The sequence below is a fragment of the Oncorhynchus clarkii genome, chromosome 28, assembly GCF_045791955.1.
Source record: "Oncorhynchus clarkii lewisi isolate Uvic-CL-2024 chromosome 28, UVic_Ocla_1.0, whole genome shotgun sequence".
NCBI lineage: Eukaryota > Metazoa > Chordata > Actinopteri > Salmoniformes > Salmonidae > Oncorhynchus > Oncorhynchus clarkii.
The window spans coordinates 47,647,775-47,668,779 of NC_092174.1; the positions used below are offsets into that span (position 1 = coordinate 47,647,775).

General features: G+C 42.2%; 1 protein-coding gene across 2 annotated transcripts in view; it reads left to right on the forward strand.

Moving 5' to 3' along the window:
- The window catches only part of LOC139386927 (ZZ-type zinc finger-containing protein 3-like), a 132,577-nt gene that overhangs the window by 22,089 nt on the left and 89,483 nt on the right, over window positions 1-21,005 (forward strand). For both annotated transcript variants that reach the window (XM_071132818.1, XM_071132819.1), the window contains 8 exons: window positions 2,477-2,615; window positions 2,722-2,869; window positions 5,847-5,965; window positions 8,655-8,726; window positions 11,093-11,194; window positions 12,515-12,610; window positions 16,929-17,078; window positions 17,798-17,932. In XM_071132818.1, coding sequence (XP_070988919.1) covers window positions 2,477-2,615; window positions 2,722-2,869; window positions 5,847-5,965; window positions 8,655-8,726; window positions 11,093-11,194; window positions 12,515-12,610; window positions 16,929-17,078; window positions 17,798-17,932 — 961 coding nt within the window. The remainder of the gene's footprint in view (window positions 1-2,476; window positions 2,616-2,721; window positions 2,870-5,846; window positions 5,966-8,654; window positions 8,727-11,092; window positions 11,195-12,514; window positions 12,611-16,928; window positions 17,079-17,797; window positions 17,933-21,005) is intronic.

The following is a 21,005-nucleotide window of genomic DNA, read 5'->3' on the forward strand; positions in this document are numbered from 1 at the left end:
AGTAATGACAGGGTAGTTGGTCTGTGGTGGTAGTGGGGGGTTAGTGATGACAGGGTAGTTGGTCTGTGGTGGTAATTGGGGTTAGTAATGACAGGGTAGTTGGTGTGTGGTGGTAATGGTAGTGGGGGGTTAGTAATGACAGCGTAGTTGGTCTGTGGTGGTAGTGGGGGGTTAGTAATGACAGGGTAGTTAGCCTGTGGTGATAATGGGGGTTAGTGATGACAAGGTAGTTGGTCTGTGGTGATAATGGTAGTGGGGGGTTAGTGATGACAGGGTAGTTGGTCTGTTTGTCCATTCATTTCCCCATAGGAGTGGCTGAACGAACCAGAGGTACCTCATTTCCCCATAGGAATGGCTGAACGAACCAGAGGTAACTCATTTCCCCATAGGAGTGGCTGAACGAACCAGAGGTACCTCATTTCCCCATAGGAGTGGCTGAACGAACCAGAGGTATCTCATCTCTGCGTTTCAGGAGCTCTATTGCCTTTCAATTTCAGGGTGTGACTTTAAATTCCAAGCCAAGACTTGAAAAATCCTAATTGAAAACAGCAGTTTTCATATCTTTAATTGGAATAGGAATAGAAACCTGACCGACTGATTCTAAAACAACCCTCCTATAAAATCCATCCTTGATCCTGAGAGTTCAGGCTGAGGGTACCAAGGTTTGGAAAATAGAACTGATCCTTAGGGAGTATCATGTGACATATATTGGTAATATGATTCATGTTGCCAGCTAGAGTGAGATTACTGTGATGAAGAAACTACTGTCGTTAGCTCAGATGAATGCAGGGATCGGAGGTTGCATCCAAAACGGCACCCTATTCCATAGTGCACTACGGGCCCTGGTCCAGAGTAGTGCACCGTGTAGGGAATAGGGGGCCGTTTGGGACACAGTCAGCAGTGCTGGGCAGTCAGGTCCTGTTGGGTTGGGTTGAACTGGGCTGGGCTGGGCTGGACTGGGTTGAACTGGGCTGAACTGGGTTGAACCGGGCTGGACTGGGTTGAACCGGGCTGGACTGGGTTGACTGGTCTAGGAACAGTGGGTTAACTGGTCTAGTGGGTTAACTGGTCTAGGAACAGTGGGTTAACTGGTCTAGGAACAGTGGGTTAACCTGGTCTATGAACAGTGGGTTAACTGGTCTAGGAACAGTGGGTTAACCTGGCCTAGGAACAGTGGGTTAACTGGTCTAGGAACAGTGGGTTAACCTGGCCTAGGAACAGTGGGTTAACCTGGCCTAGGAACAGTGGGTCATCCTGGCCTAGGAACAGTGGTTTAACTACCTTGTTCAGGGGCAGAACAACAGCTTGGGAATTCGATCTTGCAACCTTTCGGTTACTAGTCCAACGCTCTAACCACTAGGCTACCTGCCGCCCCTCACAACGACAATATGCATGATAGTCTTTCCTGGTTGAGGGTTGAAGAGAGATTTATCGTTTTTATGATCAATTACTGTGACGAAAAGGACAGTCCCTAAGTCCAAAACAAATTATTGGCAACGCACAGTATTATGCAGAGACATTACCTCATGGAACTCCCTTCACAGTATTACACAGAGCCATGATCACATGGAACTACCTTCACAGTGTTACACAGCGCCATGATCACATGGAACTCCCTTCACAGTATTACACAGAGCCATGATCACATGGAACTACCTTCACAGTATTACACAGAGCCATGATCACATGGAACTACCTTCACAGTGTTACACAGCGCCATGATCACATGGAACTCCCTTCACAGTATTACACAGAGCCATGATCACATGGAACTCCCTTCACAGTATTACACAGAGCCATGATCACATGGAACTCCCTTCACAGTATTACACAGAGCCATGATCACATGGAACTACCTTCACAGTATTATACAGTCATGATCCCATGGAACTACCTTCACAGTATTACGCAGAGCCATGATCCCATGGAACTACCTTCACAGTGTTACACAGCGCCATGATCACATGGAACTCCCTTCACAGTATTACACAGAGCCATGATCACATGGAACTACCTTCACAGTGTTACACAGAGCCATGATCACATGGAACTACCTTCACAGTATTACACAGAGCCATGATCACATGGAACTTCCTTCACAGTATTACACAGAGCCATGATCACATGGAACTACCTTCACAGTATTACATAGAGCCATGATCTCATGGAACTACCTTCACAGTATTACACAGAGCCATGATCCCATGGAACTCCCTTCACAGTATTACATAGAGCCATGATCTCATGGAACTACGGGGACCGTAAGGGAACAAACAGACACATTATTATACTTTGTTTGTATATTGTTGTAGATTACATTTGAGTGACTGTCCTTTTCTCTCTTACTTGTCATGTCTTGTGTTTTTTGAGGACCCCGGGAAGAGCAGGTACTGCTTCTGCAAAAGGTAATGGGGATCCTAATAAGCAAATGAACCTCTCCCCCCTCTGTTACCCCCCCTCTCCCCCCCTCCATCAGTTACCAGAGGTTACTCCAGACTGTAGGTGTGTTGGAGGCCCAGAGGACTCAGAGTATACTGGACTTGGAGCGTCTGGCCAGACAGCAGAGAGAAGCTCTCCAAGACCCGGTCAGCTTTGTGGAGCAGCTGCAGAAACAGGTTTGTTGCTCCTCTCTCTCGCTATCTCTCTCCCTATCTCTCTCTGTCTCTCTCTGTCTTGTTCTATGAGGTCACTTCCTGCTGAGTTCTTACCTCTGACCCCCAGGTGGAACTGGGCATGCCGCGGCCCCAGAGAGTGGTTCAGCTGCCAGACATCTCATGGGACCAGTACACGTCAGGACTGGGAGACTTCGAGAGGGAGTTCTGTGACAAGAAACGCAAAACCAGGAGGCTCAAACTCATATTCGATAAGGGTGAGTCGACCAGGAGGCTCAAACTGATGAGGGTGAGTCGACCAGGAGGCTCAAACTGATGAGGGTGAGTCGACCAGGAGGCTCAAACTGATGAGGGTAAGTCGACCAGGAGGCTCAAACTGATGAGGGTAAGTCGACCAGGAGGCTCAAACTGAAGAGGGTGAGTCGACCAGGAGGCTCAAACTGATGAGGGTGAGTCGACCAGGAGGCTCAAACTGATGAGGGTAAGTCGACCAGGAGGCTCAAACTGATGAGGGTAAGTCGACCAGGAGGCTCAAACTGATGAGGGTAAGTCGACCAGGAGGCTCAAACTGATGAGGGTAAGTCGACCAGGAGGCTCAAACTGATGAGGGTAAGTCGACCAGGAGGCTCAAACTGATGAGGGTGAGTCGACCAGGAGGCTCAAACTGATGAGGGTGAGTCGATCGTTACCGACAAGGCATCGTATGAATTAAGTTGTTGGATTGATTAATTGTTTATTTCATAATTGAAATGGGTCTTATCTTCCAATGTTTTGGAAATGCTTTGTTCTTTCTGTCTCCAATCAGTGTGCTGTATTATTATTATTATTATTATTACTATAGTTACCAGACTGACCAATCAGTGTGCTGTATTATTATTATTATTATTATTACTATAGTTACCAGACTGACCAATCAGTGTGCTGTATTATTATTATTATTACTACTATAGTTACCAGACTTTGACCAATCAGTGTGCTGTATTATTATTATTATTATTATTATTATTATTACTATAGTTACCAGACTGACCAATCAGTGTGCTGTATTATTATTATTATTATTATTATTATTACTATAGTTACCAGACTGACCAATCAGTGTGCTGTATTATTATTATTATTATTATTACTATAGTCAGGTTACCAGACCGACCAATCAGTGTGCTGTATTATTATTACTATGGTTACCAGACCGACCAATCAGTGTGCTGTATTTTTATTACTATAGTTACCAGACCGACCAATCAGTGTGCTGTATTATTATTACTATAGTTACCAGACCGACCAATCAGTGTGCTGTATTATTATTACTATAGTTACCAGACTGACCAATCAGTGTGCTGTATTATTATTACTATGGTTACCAGACCGACCAATCAGTGTGCTGTATTTTTATTACTATAGTTACCAGACCGACCAATCAGTGTGCTGTATTATTATTACTATAGTTACCAGACCGACCAATCAGTGTGCTGTATTATTATTACTATAGTTACCAGACTGACCAATCAGTGTGCTGTATTATTATTATTACTATAGTTACCAGACTGACCAATCAGTGTGCTGTATTATTATTATTACTATAGTTTCCAGACTGACCAATCAGTGTGCTGTATTATTATTATTACTGTAGTTACCAGACTGACCAATCAGTGTGCTGTATTATTATTATTACTATAGTTACCAGACTGACCAATCAGTGTGCTGTATTATTATTATTACTATAGTTACCAGACTGACCAATCAGTGTGCTGTATTATTATTACTGTAGTTACCAGACTGACCAATCAGTGTGCTGTATTATTATTATTACTATAGTTACCAGACTGACCAATCAGTGTGCAATATTAGTATTATTACCATAGTCAGGTTACCAGACCGACCAATCAGTGTGCTGTATTATTACTATTACTATAGTCAGGTTTCCAGACTGACCAATCAGTGTGCTGTATTATTATTACTATAGTTACCAGACTGACCAATCAGTGTGCTGTATTATTATTATTACTATAGTTACCAGACTGACCAATCAGTGTGCAATATTAGTATTATTACCATAGTCAGGTTACCAGACCGACCAATCAGTGTGCTGTATTATTACTATTACTATAGTCAGGTTTCCAGACTGACCAATCAGTGTGCTGTATTATTATTACTATAGTTACCAGACTGACCAATCAGTGTGCTGTATTATTATTTCTATAGTCAGGTTACCAGACTGACCAATCAGTGTGCTGTATTATTATTATTATTACTATAGTTACCAGACCGACCAATCAGTGTGCTGTATTATTATTACTATAGTTACCAGACTGACCAATCAGTGTGCTGTATTATTATTACTATAGTTACCAGACTGACCAATCAGTGTGCTGTATTATTATTTCTATAGTTACCAGACTGACCAATCAGTGTGCTGTATTATTATTACTATAGTTACCAGACTGACCAAGCAGTGTGCTGTATTATTATTACTATAGTTACCAGACCGACCAATCAGTGTGCTGTATTATTATTTCTATAGTTACCAGACTGACCAATCAGTGTGCTGTATTATTATTATTATTATTATTACTATAGTCAGGTTACCAGACCGACCAATCAGTGTGCTGTATTATTATTATTACTATAGTTACCAGACTGACCAATCAGTGTGCTGTATTATTATTTCTATAGTTACCAGACTGACCAATCAGTGTGCTGTATTATTATTACTATAGTTACCAGACTGACCAATCAGTGTGCTGTATTATTATTACTATAGTTACCAGACCGACCAATCAGTGTGCTGTATTATTATTACTATGGTTACCAGACCGACCAATCAGTGTGCTGTATTTTTATTACTATAGTTACCAGACTGACCAATCAGTGTGCTGTATTATTATTATTACTATAGTTACCAGACTGACCAATCAGTGTGCAATATTAGTATTATTACCATAGTCAGGTTACCAGACCGACCAATCAGTGTGCTGTATTATTACTATTACTATAGTCAGGTTTCCAGACTGACCAATCAGTGTGCTGTATTATTATTACTATAGTTACCAGACTGACCAATCAGTGTGCTGTATTATTATTACTATAGTTACCAGACTGACCAATCAGTGTGCTGTATTATTATTTCTATAGTCAGGTTACCAGACTGACCAATCAGTGTGCTGTATTATTATTATTATTACTATAGTTACCAGACTGACCAATCAGTGTGCTGTATTATTATTTCTATAGTCAGGTTACCAGACCGACCAATCAGCCCCTTGGATCCCAAGGACAAGGAGGGTGAATCGTCGACCCTGTACTCTGCTCTGCCCTCTAGTGATGCTCTGGAGAACAGCAGCAACTCACAGGTAAACACACTGCCAATGGTTACGGTTACGCTCCCCAACACACACAATGCCTTCAGAAGGTATTCACCTGCCTTGACTTTCTCCACATTTTGTTCTTACAGCCTGAATTTAAAATGGATTAAATTGGGTAGCCTAGTGGTTAGAGCGTTGGACCAGTAACTGAAAGGTTGCTGGATCAAATCCCTGAGCTGACAAGGTACAAATCTGTCGTTCTGCCCCCGAACAAGGCAGTTAACCCACTGTTCCCCTGTAGGCCGTCATTGTAAATAAGAATTTGTTATTAACTGACTTGCCGAGTTAAATACAGGTTCAATTAATAAATACAAATGTAGATTTGTTTTGTCACTGGCCAACACATAATAAACCATAATACCCCATGAGAGGAATTATGTTTTTCAACATTTTTACAAATTAAAAAAAATTAAAACCCGGAAATGTCTTCAGTCAATAAGTATTCAACCCCTTTGTTATGACAAGCCTAAATAGTTCAGGAGTAAAAATGTGCTTAACAAGTCACATAATAAGTTGCATTGACTCACTCTGTGTGCAATAATAGTGTTTAACATGATTTTTGAACGACTACCTCATCTCTGTACCCTGCACATACAATTATCTGTAAGGTCCCTCAGTCGAAGCAGTGAATTTAAAACACAGAATCAACCACAAAGACCAGAGAGATTTTCCAATGCCTTGCAAAGAAAGGTACCTATTGGTAGATGGTTATAATATATTTTAAAAATAAGACATTGGATATCCCTTTGATCATGGTGAAGTTATTAATTACACTTTGGATGGTGTATCAATACACCCAGTCAGTACAAAGATACAGGCGTCCTTCCTAACTCAGTGGCCGGAGAGGAAGGAAACTGCTCAGGGATTTCACCATGAGGCCAATGGTGACTTTAAAACAGTTACAGAGTATAATGGCTATGATTGGAGAAAACTGAGGATGGATCAACAAAATTGTAGTTACTCCACAATACTAACCTAATTGACAGAGTGAAAAGAAGGAAGCCTGCACTGAACAAAACTATTCAAAAACATGCATCCTGTTTGCAACAAGGTACTAAAGTAATGCTGCAAAACATATAGCAAAGCAAATCACTTTTTGTCCCGAATGCAACTTGTTGTTTGGGGCAAATCCAATACAACACATTACTGAGTACCACTCTCCATATGTTCAAGCATAGTGGTGACTGCGTCATGTTATGGGTGTGCTTGTCATCGTTAAGGACTGGGGAGTTTTTCAGGATAAATAAGAAATGGAATGGCGCTAATCACAGACAAAATTCTAGAGGAAAACCTGGTTCAGTCTGCTTTCCACCAGACACTGGGAGATGAATTCAACCTTCAGCAGGACAATAACATAAAACACAAAGCCAAATCTACACTTGAATTGCTTACCAAGAAGACAGTGAATGTTCCTGAATGGCCGAGTTACAGTTTTGGCAAAGACTTGAAAATAGTTGTCTAGCGATGATGAACAACCAATTGTTGCAGAGTTTGAAGACCTTTGAAAATAATAATTGGCTAATGTTGTACAATCCAGGTGAACAAAGTTCCTAGAGACTCAACCAGAAAGATTCACATCTGTAATCACTGCCAACAGTTCCTCTAACATCTATTGATTCAGGGGTGTGAATACTTATGTAAATGTAAATACTTACGTGAATGTGATTTCTATATTTCATTTTCAGTAAACTTGCAAATAGATTTCTAGATGCATGTCTCTCTCTCTAACCCGTCTCTCTCTCTCTAACCCGTCTCTCTCTCTCTAACCCGTCTCTCTCTCTCTAACCCGTCTCTCTCTCTCTAACCCGTCTCTCTCTCTCTAACCCGTCTCTCTCTCTCTAACCCGTCTCTCTCTCTCTAACCCGTCTCTCTCTCTCTAACCTGTCTCTCTCTCTCTAACCCGTCTCTCTCTCTCTAACCCGTCTCTCTCTCTCTAACCCGTCTCTCTAACCCGTCTCTCTCTCTCTAACTCGTCTCTCTAACCCGTCTGTCTCTCTCTAACCTGTCTCTCTCTAACCCGTCTCTCTCTCTCTAACCTGTCTCTCTCTAACCCGTCTCTCTCGCTCTCTAACCCGTCTCTCTAACCCGTCTCTCTCTCTCTCTAACCCGTCTCTCTAACCCGTCTGTCTCTCTCTAACCTGTCTCTCTCTAACCCATCTCTCTCTCTCTAACCCGTCTCTCTCTCAACCCGTCTCTCTCTCTCTAACCTGTCTCTCTCTAACCCGTCTCTCTCTCGCTAACCCGTCTCTCTCTCTCTAACCCGTCTCTCTCTCTCTCTAACCCGTCTCTCTCTCTCTCTAACCCGTCTCTCTCTCTAAACCGTCTCTCTCTCTCTAACCCGTCTCTCTCTCTCTCTCTAACCCGTCTCTCTCTCTCTCTCTAACCCGTCTCTCTCTCTCTCTCTCTAACCCGTCTCTCTCTCTCTCTAACCCGTCTCTCTAACCTGTCTCTCTCTCTCTAACCCGTCTCTCTCTCTAAACCGTCTCTCTCTCTAAACCGTCTCTCTCTCTCTAACCCGTCTCTCTCTCTCTCTCTAACCCGTCTCTCTCTCTCTCTAACCCGTCTCTCTCTCTCTCTCTAACCCGTCTCTCTCTCTCTCTCTCTCTAACCCGTCTCTCTCTCTCTCTCTCTAACCCGTCTCTCTCTCTCTCTCTAACCTGTCTCTCTCTGTGTCCAGATGATCCGAGGGCGGCTGTGTCACCAGAGTAAACCTGACACCTTCAACCAGCTGTGGACCGTGGAAGAACAGGTACTGACTGACAAGGGTGTGTGTGTGTTCTTTATAGACAATGTGTGTGTGGTCCTTAGTGATAATGTGTGTGTGGTCCTTAGTGATAATGTGTGTGTGGTCTTTAGTGATAATGTGTGTATGGTCTTTATAGACAATGTGTGTGTGGTCCTTAGTGATAATGTGTGTGTGGTCCTTATAGACAATGTGTGTGTGGTCCTTAGTGATAATGTGTGTGTGGTCCTTAGTGATAATGTGTGTGTGGTCCTTAGTGATAATGTGTGTGTGGTCCTTAGTGATAATGTGTGTGTGGTCCTTAGTGATAATGTGTGTGTGGTCCTTAGTGATAATGTGTGTGTGGTCCTTATAGACAATGTGTGTGTGGTCCTTAGTGATAATGTGTGTGTGGTCTTTACAGGTAATGTGTGTGTGGTCCTTAGTGATAATGTGTGTATGGTCTTTACAGGTAATGTGTGTGTGTGTGTGTCTGTGGTCTTTCGACTGTCTCTCTCTCTCTCTACCGCACCTGCTGTCTCTAATTCTGAATGCTCGACTATGAAAAGCCAACTGACATTTCCTCCTGAGGTGCTGACCTGTTCCACCCTCTACAACCACTGTGGTTTTTATTACCAGACCCTGCTGGTCATCTATGAACTAGAGGTCGACCGATTATAATTTTTCAACGCTGATACCGATTATTGGAGGACCAAAAAAAGCAGATACCGATTAATCGGGTGATTTTTATTTATATTTGTAATAATGATAATTACAACAATACTGAATGAACACGTATTTTAACCTAATATAATACATAAATAAATAATCTCAAATAAATAATGAAACATTTTCAATTTGGTTTAAATAATGGAAAAACAAAGTGTTGGAGAAGAAAGTAAAAGTGCAATATGTGCCATGTAAAAAAGCTAACGTTTCAGTTCCTTGCTCAGAACATGAGAACATATGAAAGCTGGTGGTTCCTTTTAACATGAGTCTTCAATATTCCCAAGTAAGAAGTTTTAGGTTGTAGTTATTATAGGAATTATAGGACTATTTCTCTCTATACCATTTGTATTTCATATACCTTTGACTATTGGATGTTCTAATAGGTACTTTAGTATTGCCAGTCTAATCTCAGGAGCTAATCTCAAGCATTGCTAAGAGCTGCTGGCAAATGCAGGAAAGTGCTGTTTGAATGAATGCTTATGAGCCTGCTGCTGCCTACCACCGCTCAGTCAGACTGCTCTATCAAATCATAGACTTAATTATAATATAATAACACACAGAAATACGATCCTTAGGTCATTATGGTCAAATCCGGAAACAGTAATTTCGAAAACAAAATGTTTATTCTTTCAGTGAAATACGGAACCGTTCCGTATTTTTTCTAATGGGTGGCATCCCTAAGTCTAAATATTGCTGTTACATTGTACAACCTTCAATGTTATGTCATAATTATGTAAAATTTTGGCATATTAATTAGTCCTTGTTAGGAAGCAACACAGTTCGCAACGAGCCAGGCAGCCCAATCTGTTGCAAATACACGGACTCTGCTTGCACCGAATGCAAGAGAATTGACACAATTTCCCAAGTTAATATTGGCTGCAAACATGCATTTATTTGAAATAAATATGCAAGTTTCAAAATATATACTTCTTTGTATTTTAAGCAAGGCATTGATGTTCATGGTTAGTTACATTTGTGCAACGAATGTGTTTTTTTCGCGAATGCGCCTTTGTTAATAAATCATCCCCCGTTTGGCGAAGTCGAAGTAGGCTGTGATTCGATGATAAATTAACAGGCACCGCATCGATTATATGCAACGCAGGACAAGCTAGTTAACCTAGTAATATCATCAACCATGTGTCGTTAACTAGTGATTATGTGAAAATATATATATTTTTTTAAGGTAAGTTTAATGCTAGCTAGCAACTAACCTTGGCTCATTGCAGCCACAAGGTCCTTTTGACTCTGCACTCCCGTAGCAGGTGGTCAGCCTGCCACGCAGTTTCCTCGTGGGTTACAATGTAATCGGCCATAATCGGCATCCAAAAAGGCCGATTACCCATTGTTATGAAAACTTGAAATCGGCCCTAATTAATCGGCCATGTACTCTGTTATAATCTCCACCCGGCACAGCCAGAGGAGGACTGGTTCCTCTCTAGGTTCCTGCTTTTCTAGGGAGTTTTTCCTAGCCACCGTGCTTCTACACCTGCATTGCTTGCTGTTTGGGGTTTAGGCTGGGTTTCTGTACAGCACTTTGAGATATCAGCTGATGTACGAAGGGCTTTATGAATAAATTTGATTGATTTCTCTCTCTCCCTCTGTCTATGTCTTTCTCTCTCTCTCTCTCTCTCTCTCTCTGTCTCTGTGTGTCTGTGTGTGTGTAGAAAAAGCTGGAGCATCTGCTGCTGCAGTTTCCTCCTGAAGAGGTGGAGTCTAAACGCTGGCAGAAGATAGCTGACGCCCTGGGCAACAGGACCGCTAAACAGGTCACACACACACACACTGAGATACACACTTACATTTTCAAAGGTATGCGTGAGCAGGTCCTCAGAGAAACAGGTTAATATAACACCCTGATCTGGGTACAGGTTAATATAACACCCTGATCTGGGTACAGGTTAATATAACACCCTGATCTGGGTACAGGTTAATATAACACCCTGATCTGGGTACAGGTTAATATAACACCCTGATCTGGGTACAGGTTAATATAACACTCTGATCTGGGTACAGGTTAATATAACACCCTGATCTGGGTACAGGTTAATATAACACCCTGATCTGGGTACAGGTTAATATAACACCCTGATCTGGGTACAGGTCAGAGAAACAGGTTAATATAACACTCTGATCTGGGTACAGGTTAATATAACACCCTGATCTGGGGACAGGTTAATATAACACTCTGATCTGGGTACAGGTTAATATAACACCCTGATCTGGGTACAGGTTAATATAACACCCTGATCTGGGTACAGGTTAATATAACACCCTGATCTGGGTACAGGTTAATATAACACCCTGATCTGGGTACAGGTCAGAGAAACAGGTTAATATAACACTCTGATCTGGGTACAGGTTAATATAACACCCTGATCTGGGTACAGGTTAATATAACACTCTGATCTGGGTACAGGTTAATATAACACCCTGATCTGGGTACAGGTTAATATAACACCCTGATCTGGGGACAGGTTAATATAACACTCTGATCTGGGTACAGGTTAATATAACACCCTGATCTGGGTACAGGTTAATATAACACCCTGATCTGGGTACAGGTTAATATAACACTCTGATCTGGGTACAGGTTAATATAACACACTGATCTGGGTACAGGTTAATATAACACCCTGATCTGGGTACAGGTTAATATAACACTCTGATCTGGGTACAGGTTAATATAACACTCTGATCTGGGTACAGGTTAATATAACACTCTGATCTGGGTACAGGTTAATATAACACCCTGATCTGGGTACAGGTTAATATAACACTCTGATCTGGGTACAGGTTAATATAACACTCTGATCTGGGTACAGGTTAATATAACACTCTGATCTGGGTACAGGTTAATATAACACCCTGATCTGGGTACAGATTAATATAACACCCTGATCTGGGTACAGGTTAATATAACACCCTGATCTGGGTACAGGTTAATATAACACCCTGATCTGGGTACAGGTTAATATAACACCCTGATCTGGGTACAGGTCAGAGAAACAGGTTAATATAACACTCTGATCTGGGTACAGGTTAATATAACACCCTTGTTCTCCGTGTGTGTGCGTGTGCGTGTGCAGGTGGCCAGCCGCGTACAGAAGTACTTCATCAAACTGACTAAAGCAGGAATCCCTGTTCCTGGGAGGACCCCCAACATGTGCATGTACAGCAAGAAGGTATCTAGATATTCCCTCCCTCAGTGGTTCTCAAACCTCTCCTCTCCCCAGACATTTTGTTGTTGCTTTAAACTGACTTACCTCTAGTTCACCTCTGGATGTGTGGGTTTAGTTTGATAACCAACGGTGGGGTCTGTAACCAGTGCGTTTAGTTTATATCCAGTGGGTTTAGTTTAATATCCAGTGGGTTTAGTTTTATAACCAGTGGGTTTAGTTTAATAACCAGTGCGTTTAGTTTATATCCAGTGGGTTTAGTTTAATAACCAGTGGGGTTAGTTTAATAACCAGTGGGTTTAGTTTAATAACCAGTGGGTTTAGTTTTATAACCAGTGGGTTTAGTTTAATAACCAGTGGGTTTAGTTTAATAACCAGTGGGTTTAGTTTAATAACCAGTGGGTTTAGTTTTATAACCAGTGGGTTTAGTTTAATAACCAGTGGGTTTAGTTTAATAACCAGTGGGTTTAGTTTTATAACCAGTGGGTTTAGTTTAATAACCAGTGGGTTTAGTTTAATAACCAGTGGGTTTAGTTTAATAACCAGTGGGTTTAGTTTTATAACCAGTGGGTTTAGTTTAATAACCAGTGGGTTTAGTTTAATAACCAGTGGGTTTAGTTTAATAACCAGTGGGTTTAGTTTTATAACCAGTGGGTTTAGTTTAATAACCAGTGGGTTTAGTTTAATAACCAGTGGGTTTAGTTTAATAACCAGTGGGTTTAGTTTAATAACCAGTGGGGTTAGTTTAATAACCAGTGGGTTTAGTTTAATAACCAGTGGGTTTAGTTTTATAACCAGTGGGTTTAGTTTAATAACCAGTGGGTTTAGTTTTATAACCAGTGGGTTTAGTTTAATAACCAGTGGGTTTAGTTTAATAACCAGTGGGTTTAGTTTTATAACCAGTGGGTTTAGTTTTATAACCATCGGTGGGGTCTGTAACCAGTGGGTTTAGTTTTATAACCAGTGGGTTTAGTTTAATAACCAGTGGGTTTAGTTTTATAACCAGTGGGTTTAGTTTAATAACCAGTGGGTTTAGTTTAATAACCAGTGGGTTTAGTTTAATAACCAGTGGGTTTAGTTTAATAACCAGTGGGTTTAGTTTAATAACCAGTGGGTTTAGTTTAATAACCAGTGGGTTTAGTTTAATAACCAGTGGGTTTAGTTTAATAACCAGTGGGTTTAGTTTAATAACCAGTGGGTTTAGTTTTATAACCAGTGGGTTTAGTTTAATAACCAGTGGGTTTAGTTTAATAACCAGTGGGTTTAGTTTAATAACCAGTGGGTTTAGTTTTATAACCAGTGGGTTTAGTTTAATAACCAGTGGGTTTAGTTTAATAACCAGTGGGTTTAGTTTAATAACCAGTGGGTTTAGTTTAATAACCAGTGGGTTTAGTTTAATAACCAGTGGGTTTAGTTTAATAACCAGTGGGTTTAGTTTTATAACCAGTGGGTTTAGTTTAATAACCAGTGGGTTTAGTTTAATAACCAGTGGGTTTAGTTTAATAACCAGTGGGTTTAGTTTAATAACCAGTGGGTTTAGTTTAATAACCAGTGGGTTTAGTTTAATAACCAGTGGGTTTAGTTTAATAACCAGTGGGTTTAGTTTTATAACCAGTGGGTTTAGTTTAATAACCAGTGGGTTTAGTTTAATAACCAGTGGGTTTAGTTTAATAACCAGTGGGTCTAGTTTAATAACCAGTGGGTTTAGTTTAATAACCAGTGGGTTTAGTTTTATAACCAGTGGGTTTAGTTTTATAACCAGTGGGTTTAGTTTAATAACCAGTGGGTTTAGTTTAATAACCAGTGGGTTTAGTTTAATAACCAGTGGGTTTAGTTTAATAACCAGTGGGTTTAGTTTAATAACCAGTGGGTTTAGTTTAATAACCAGTGGGTTTAGTTTAATAACCAGTGGGTTTAGTTTTATAACCAGTGGGTTTAGTTTAATAACCAGTGGGTTTAGTTTAATAACCAGTGGGTTTAGTTTTATAACCAGTGGGTTTAGTTTAATAACCAGTGGGTTTAGTTTAATAACCAGTGGGTTTAGTTTAATAACCAGTGGGTTTAGTTTTATAACCAGTGGGTTTAGTTTAATAACCAGTGGGTTTAGTTTAATAACCAGCGGGTTTAGTTTAATAACCAGTGGGTTTAGTTTAATAACCAGTGGGTTTAGTTTTATAACCAGTGGGTTTAGTTTAATAACCAGTGGGTTTAGTTTTATAACCAGTGGGTTTAGTTTTATAACCAGTGGGTTTAGTTTAATAACCAGTGGGTTTAGTTTAATAACCAGTGGGTTTAGTTTAATAACCAACGGTGGGGTCTGTAAACAGTGGGTTTAGTTTTATAACCAGTGGGTTTAGTTTAATAACCAGTGGGTTTAGTTTAATAACCAGTGGGTTTAGTTTAATAACCATCGGTGGGGTCTGTAACCAGTGGGTTTAGTTTAATAACCAGTGGGTTTAGTTTAATAACCAGTGGGTTTAGTTTTATAACCAGTGGGTTTAGTTTTATAACCAGTGGGTTTAGTTTAATAACCAGTGGGTTTAGTTTAATAACCAGTGGGTTTAGTTTAATAACCAGTGGGTTTAGTTTAATAACCAGTGGGTTTAGTTTAATAACCAGTGGGTTTAGTTTAATAACCAGTGGGTTTAGTTTAATAACCAGTGGGTTTAGTTTAATAACCAGTGGGTTTAGTTTTATAACCAGTGGGTTTAGTTTTATAACCAGTGGGTTTAGTTTAATAACCAGTGGGTTTAGTTTAATAACCAGTGGGTTTAGTTTAATAACCAGTGGGTTTAGTTTTATAACCAGTGGGTTTAGTTTAATAACCAGTGGGTTTAGTTTAATAACCAGTGGGTTTAGTTTTATAACCAGTGGGTTTAGTTTAATAACCAGTGGGTTTAGTTTAATAACCAGTGGGTTTAGTTTAATAACCAGTGGGTTTAGTTTTATAACCAGTGGGTTTAGTTTTATAACCAGTGGGTTTAGTTTAATAACCAGTGGGTTTAGTTTAATAACCTGTGGGTTTAGTTTTATAACCAGTGGGTTTAGTTTAATAACCAGTGGGTTTAGTTTAATAACCAGTGGGTTTAGTTTTATAACCAGTGGGTTTAGTTTAATAACCAGTGGGTTTAATTTAATAACCAGTGGGTTTAGTTTAACAACCAGTGGGTTTAGTTTTATAACCAGTGGGTTTAGTTTTATAACCAGTGGGTTTAGTTTAATAACCAGTGGGTTTAGTTTATTAACCAACGGTGGGGTCTGTAACCAGTGGGTTTAGTTTTATAACCAGTGGGTTTAGTTTAATAACCAGTGGGTTTAGTTTAATAACCAGTGGGTTTAGTTTTATAACCAACGGTGGGGTCTGTAACCAGTGGGTTTAGTTTTATAACCAGTGGGTTTAGTTTAATAACCAGTTGGTTTAGTTTATTAACCAGTGGGTTTAGTTTAATAACCAGTGGGTTTAGTTTATTAACCTTTGGGTTTAGTTTAATAACCAGTGGGTTTAGTTTAATAACCAGTGGGTTTAGTTTTATAACCAGTGGGTTTGGTTTAATAACCAGTGGGTTTAGTTTAATAACCAGTGGGTTTAGTTTTATAACCAGTGGGTTTAGTTTTATAACCAGTGGGTTTAGTTTAATAACCAGTGGGTTTAGTTTAATAACCAGTGGGTTTAGTTTAATAACCAGCGGGTCTAGTTTAATAACCAGCGGGTTTAGTTTAATAACCAGTGGGTTTAGTTTAATAACCAGTGGGTTTAGTTTAATAACCAGTGGGTCTAGTTTAATAACCAGTGGGTTTAGTTTAATAACCAGTGGGTTTAGTTTTATAACCAGTGGGTTTAGTTTTATAACCAGTGGGTTTGGTTTAATAACCAGTGGGTTTAGTTTAATAACCAGTGGGTTTAGTTTTATAACCAGTGGGTTTAGTTTAATAACCAGTGGGTTTAGTTTAATAACCAGTGGGTTTAGTTTTATAACCAGTGGGTTTAGTTTAATAACCAGTGGGTTTAGTTTTATAACCAGTGGGTTTAGTTTAATAACCAGTGGGTTTAGTTTAATAACCAGTGGGTTTAGTTTTATAACCAGTGGGTTTAGTTTTATAACCAGTGGGTTTAGTTTAATAACCAGTGGGTTTAGTTTAATAACCAGTGGGTTTAGTTTTATAACCAACGGTGGGGTCTGTAACCAGTGGGTTTAGTTTAATGACTAAGAGACGCGACTAATCTGTAATCATGAATAATCTGTAATCATAAATAATCTATAAACATAAGTAATCTGTAATCGTAAATAATCTATAATCATAAGTAACCTGTTGTTGTCTGTAGGTGTCCAATAAGAGGCAGCACCACCTGAACAAGCACCTGTACCGACCGTCTACCTTCCTGACGTCATATGAGCCTCCCGTCTTTATGGAAGAAGAGGATGAGAGAGCGGCCTACTACAGCTCCCTGCAGGACCCCGATGGAGACGACACGGTACGACACGCTGACCACCTGACCACACGGTACCACACGCTGACCACACGGTACCACACACTGACCACACGGTACCACACACTGACCACACGGTACGACACACTGACCACACGGTACGACCTGCTGACGACCTGACCACACGGTACCACACGCTGACCACGCGGTACCACACACTGACCACACGGTACCACACACTGACCACACGGTACCACACACTGACCACACGGTACGACACACACTGACCACACGCCTCTCCCTTAACTCTCTCTCTCTGTCTCTCTCTTTCCTCTCTCTCTCTCTCTCTCTCTCTCTCTCTCTCTCTCTCTCCATTTCCATCTGCTTCTGATGTGTAACCTTTAAGACCCAGCTGGTCGCTGTGCCCTGCCGGGAGCCAGACATGCTGTGAAAGTGCGTCAGCAGCAAAGCTCAGACAGTCATTCAGTAAAGGAAGCAGGGTGTTTGTCTTTAGTCTTGACCCTTCCTGTCACGACAAACACTCCTTTTCAGAAACCTGACTCTTAAGTCTGTCATACTAAAAAGTGTATGTCCTTGACCCTGTGTGTGTGTGTGTGTGTGTGTGTGTGTGTGTGTGTGTGTGTGTGTGTGTGTGTGTGTGTGTGTGTGTGTGTGTGTGTGTGTGTGTATCTGTGTGTGTGTATCTGTGTGTGTGTATCTGTGTGTGTGTGTGTGTGTATCTGCGTGTGTGTGTGTGTGTCCAGGATGAGGAGGGTGTACCTGTGGAGTTGAGACACCTGCCGGAGTACAAGGAGCTTCTGGAGCTGAAGAGGATGAAGAAACACAAACTGCAGGAGATCCAGGCTGAGAGTAGCATGGCCCTGCACCATGGATACAAGGTACACACATCACCATGGATACAAGGTACACAAATCACCATGGATACAAGGTACACACATCACCATGGATACAAGGTACACACACACGTGTGTTAGGCCACACAAGCTCATAGAACTGGACCGTTGAGTGCTGAAGAGCGCAGCGCTAATTGTCTGTCCTCGGTTACATCACTGCCCAGTTCCAAACTGCCTCTGGAAGCGTCATCAGCACAATAACTGTTATTCAAGAGCTTCATGAAATGGGTTTCCATGGCCGGGCAGCTGCACACAAGCCTCACATCACCATGCACAATGCCAAGCCTCACATCACCATGCACAATGCCAAGCCTCACCATGCACAATGCCAAGCCTCAGATCACCATGCACAATGCCAAGCCTCACATCGCCATGCACAATGCCAAGCCTCACATCACCATGCACAATGCCAAGCCTCACATCGCCATGCACAATGCCAAGCCTCACATCGCCATGCACAATGCCAAGCCTCACATCGCCATGCACAATGCCAAGCCTCACATCACAATGCCAAGCCTCACCATGCACAATGCCAAGCCTCACATCGCCATGCACAATGCCAAGCCTCACATCGCCATGCACAATGCCAAGCCTCACATCGCCATGCACAATGCCAAGCCTCACATCACCATGCACAATGCCAAGCCTCACCATGCACAATGCCAAGCCTCACATCACCATGCACAATGCCAAGCCTCACATCACCATGCACAATGCCAAGCCTCACATCACCATGCACAATGCCAAGCCTCACATCACCATGCACAATGCCAAGCTTCACATCACCATGCACAATGCCAAGCCTCACATCGCCATGCACAATGCCAAGCCTCACATCGCCATGCACAATGCCAAGCCTCACATCACCATGCACAATGCCAAGCCTCACATCACCATGCACAATGCCAAGCGTCGACTGGAGTCGTGTAAAGCTCGCCGTCATTGGCCTCTGGAGCAGTGGAAACACTTTCTCTGTAGTGATGAACCAAGCTTCACCATCTGGCAGTCCAAAGGATGAATCTGGGTTTGGTGGATAAGGGGGTGTGGTAGGTAGTTAGCTGACTGTCCCTCTATAACAGTAAGGGGGTGGTGGGTAGGTAGCTGACTGTCCCTCTATAATAATAAGGGGGTGTGGTAGGAAGCTGACTGTCTCTACTGTCCCTCTATAACAGTAAGGGGGTGTGGTAGGTAGGTAGCTGACTGTCTCTCTATAACAGTAAGGGGGTGTGGTAGGTAGCTGACTGTCTCTACTGTCCCTCTATAACAGTAAGGGGGTGCGGTGGGTAGGTAGCTGACTGTTTCTCTATAACAGTAAGGGGGTGTGGTAGGTAGCTGACTGTCTCTACTGTCCCTCTATAACAATAAGGGGGTGTGGTGGGTAGGTAGCTGACTGTCTCTACTGTCCCTCTATAACAGTAAGGGGGTGTGGTAGGTAGCTGACTGTCCATCTATAACAGTAAGGGGGTGTGGTAGGTAGCTGACTGTCTCTACTGTCCCTCTATTATAATAAGGGGGTGTGGTGGGTAGGTAGCTGACTGTCTCTACTGTCCCTCTATAACAATAAGGAGGTGTGGTGGGTAGGTAGCTGACTGTCTCTACTGTCTCTCTATAACAATAAGGGGGTGTGGTAGGTAGCTGACTGTCCCTCTATAACAATAAGGGGGTGTGGTGGGTAGGTAGCTGACTGTCCCTCTATAACAGTAAGGGGGTGTGGTAGGTAGGTAGCTGACTGTCCCTCTATAACAGTAAGGGGGTGTGGTAGGTAGGTAGCTGACTGTCCCTCTATAACAGTAAGGGGGTGTGGTAGGTAGGTAGCTGACTGTCCCTCTATAACAATAAGGGGGCGTGGTGGGTAGGTAGCTGACTGTCCCTCTATAACAGTAAGGGGGTGTGGTGGGTAGGTAGCTGACTGTCTACTGTCCCTCTATAACAGTAAGGGGGTGTGGTAGGTAGCTGACTGTCTCTACTGTCCCTCTATAACAGTAAGGGGGTGTGGTGGGTAGGTAGCTGACTGTCTCTACTGTCCCTCTATAACAGTAAGGGGTGGTGGTTAGGTAGCTGACTGTCCCTCTATAACAGTAAGGGGGTGTGGTAGGTAGCTGACTGTCCCTCTATAACAGTAAGGGGGTGTGGTAGGTAGCTGACTGTCCCTCTATAACAATAAGGGGGCGTGGTGGGTAGGTAGCTGACTGTCCCTCTATAACAGTAAGGGGGTGTGGTGGGTAGGTAGCTAACTGTCTCTACTGTTCCTCTATAACAATAAGGAGGTGTGGTGGGTAGGTAGCTGACTGTCTCTACTGTCCCTCTATAGCAGTAAGGGGGTGGTGGGTAGGTAGCTGACTGTCCCTCTATAACAGCAAGGGGGTGTGGTAGGTAGCTGACTGTCTCTCTATAACAATAAGGGGGTGTGGTAGGTAGCTGACTGTCCCTCTATAACAGTAAGGGGGTGTGGTAGGTAGGTAGCTGACTGTTCCTCTATAACAGTAAGGGGGTGTGGTAGGTAGCTGACTGTCCCTCTATAACAATAAGGGGGCGTGGTGGGTAGGTAGCTGACTGTCCCTCTATAACAGTAAGGGGGTGTGGTGGGTAGGTAGCTGACTGTCTCTACTGTCCCTCTATAACAGTAAGGGGGTGTGGTAGGTAGCTGACTGTCTCTACTGTCCCTTTATAACAGTAAGGGGGTGTGGTGGGTAGGTAGCTGACTGTCTCTACTGTCCCTCTATAACAGTAAGGGGGTGGTGGTTAGGTAGCTGACTGTCCCTCTATAACAGTAAGGGGGTGTGGTAGGTAGCTGACTGTCCCTCTATAACAGTAAGGGGGTGTGGTGGGTAGGTAGCTGACTGTCCCTCTATAACAATAAGGGGGCGTGGTGTGTAGGTAGCTGACTGTCCCTCTATAACAGTAAGGGGGTGTGGTGGGTAGGTAGCTGACTGTCTCTACTGTCCCTCTATAATAATAAGGGGGTGTGGTATGTAGGTAGCTAACTGTCTCTACTGTTCCTCTATAACAATAAGGAGGTGTGGTGGGTAGGTAGCTGACTGTCTCTACTGTCCCTCTA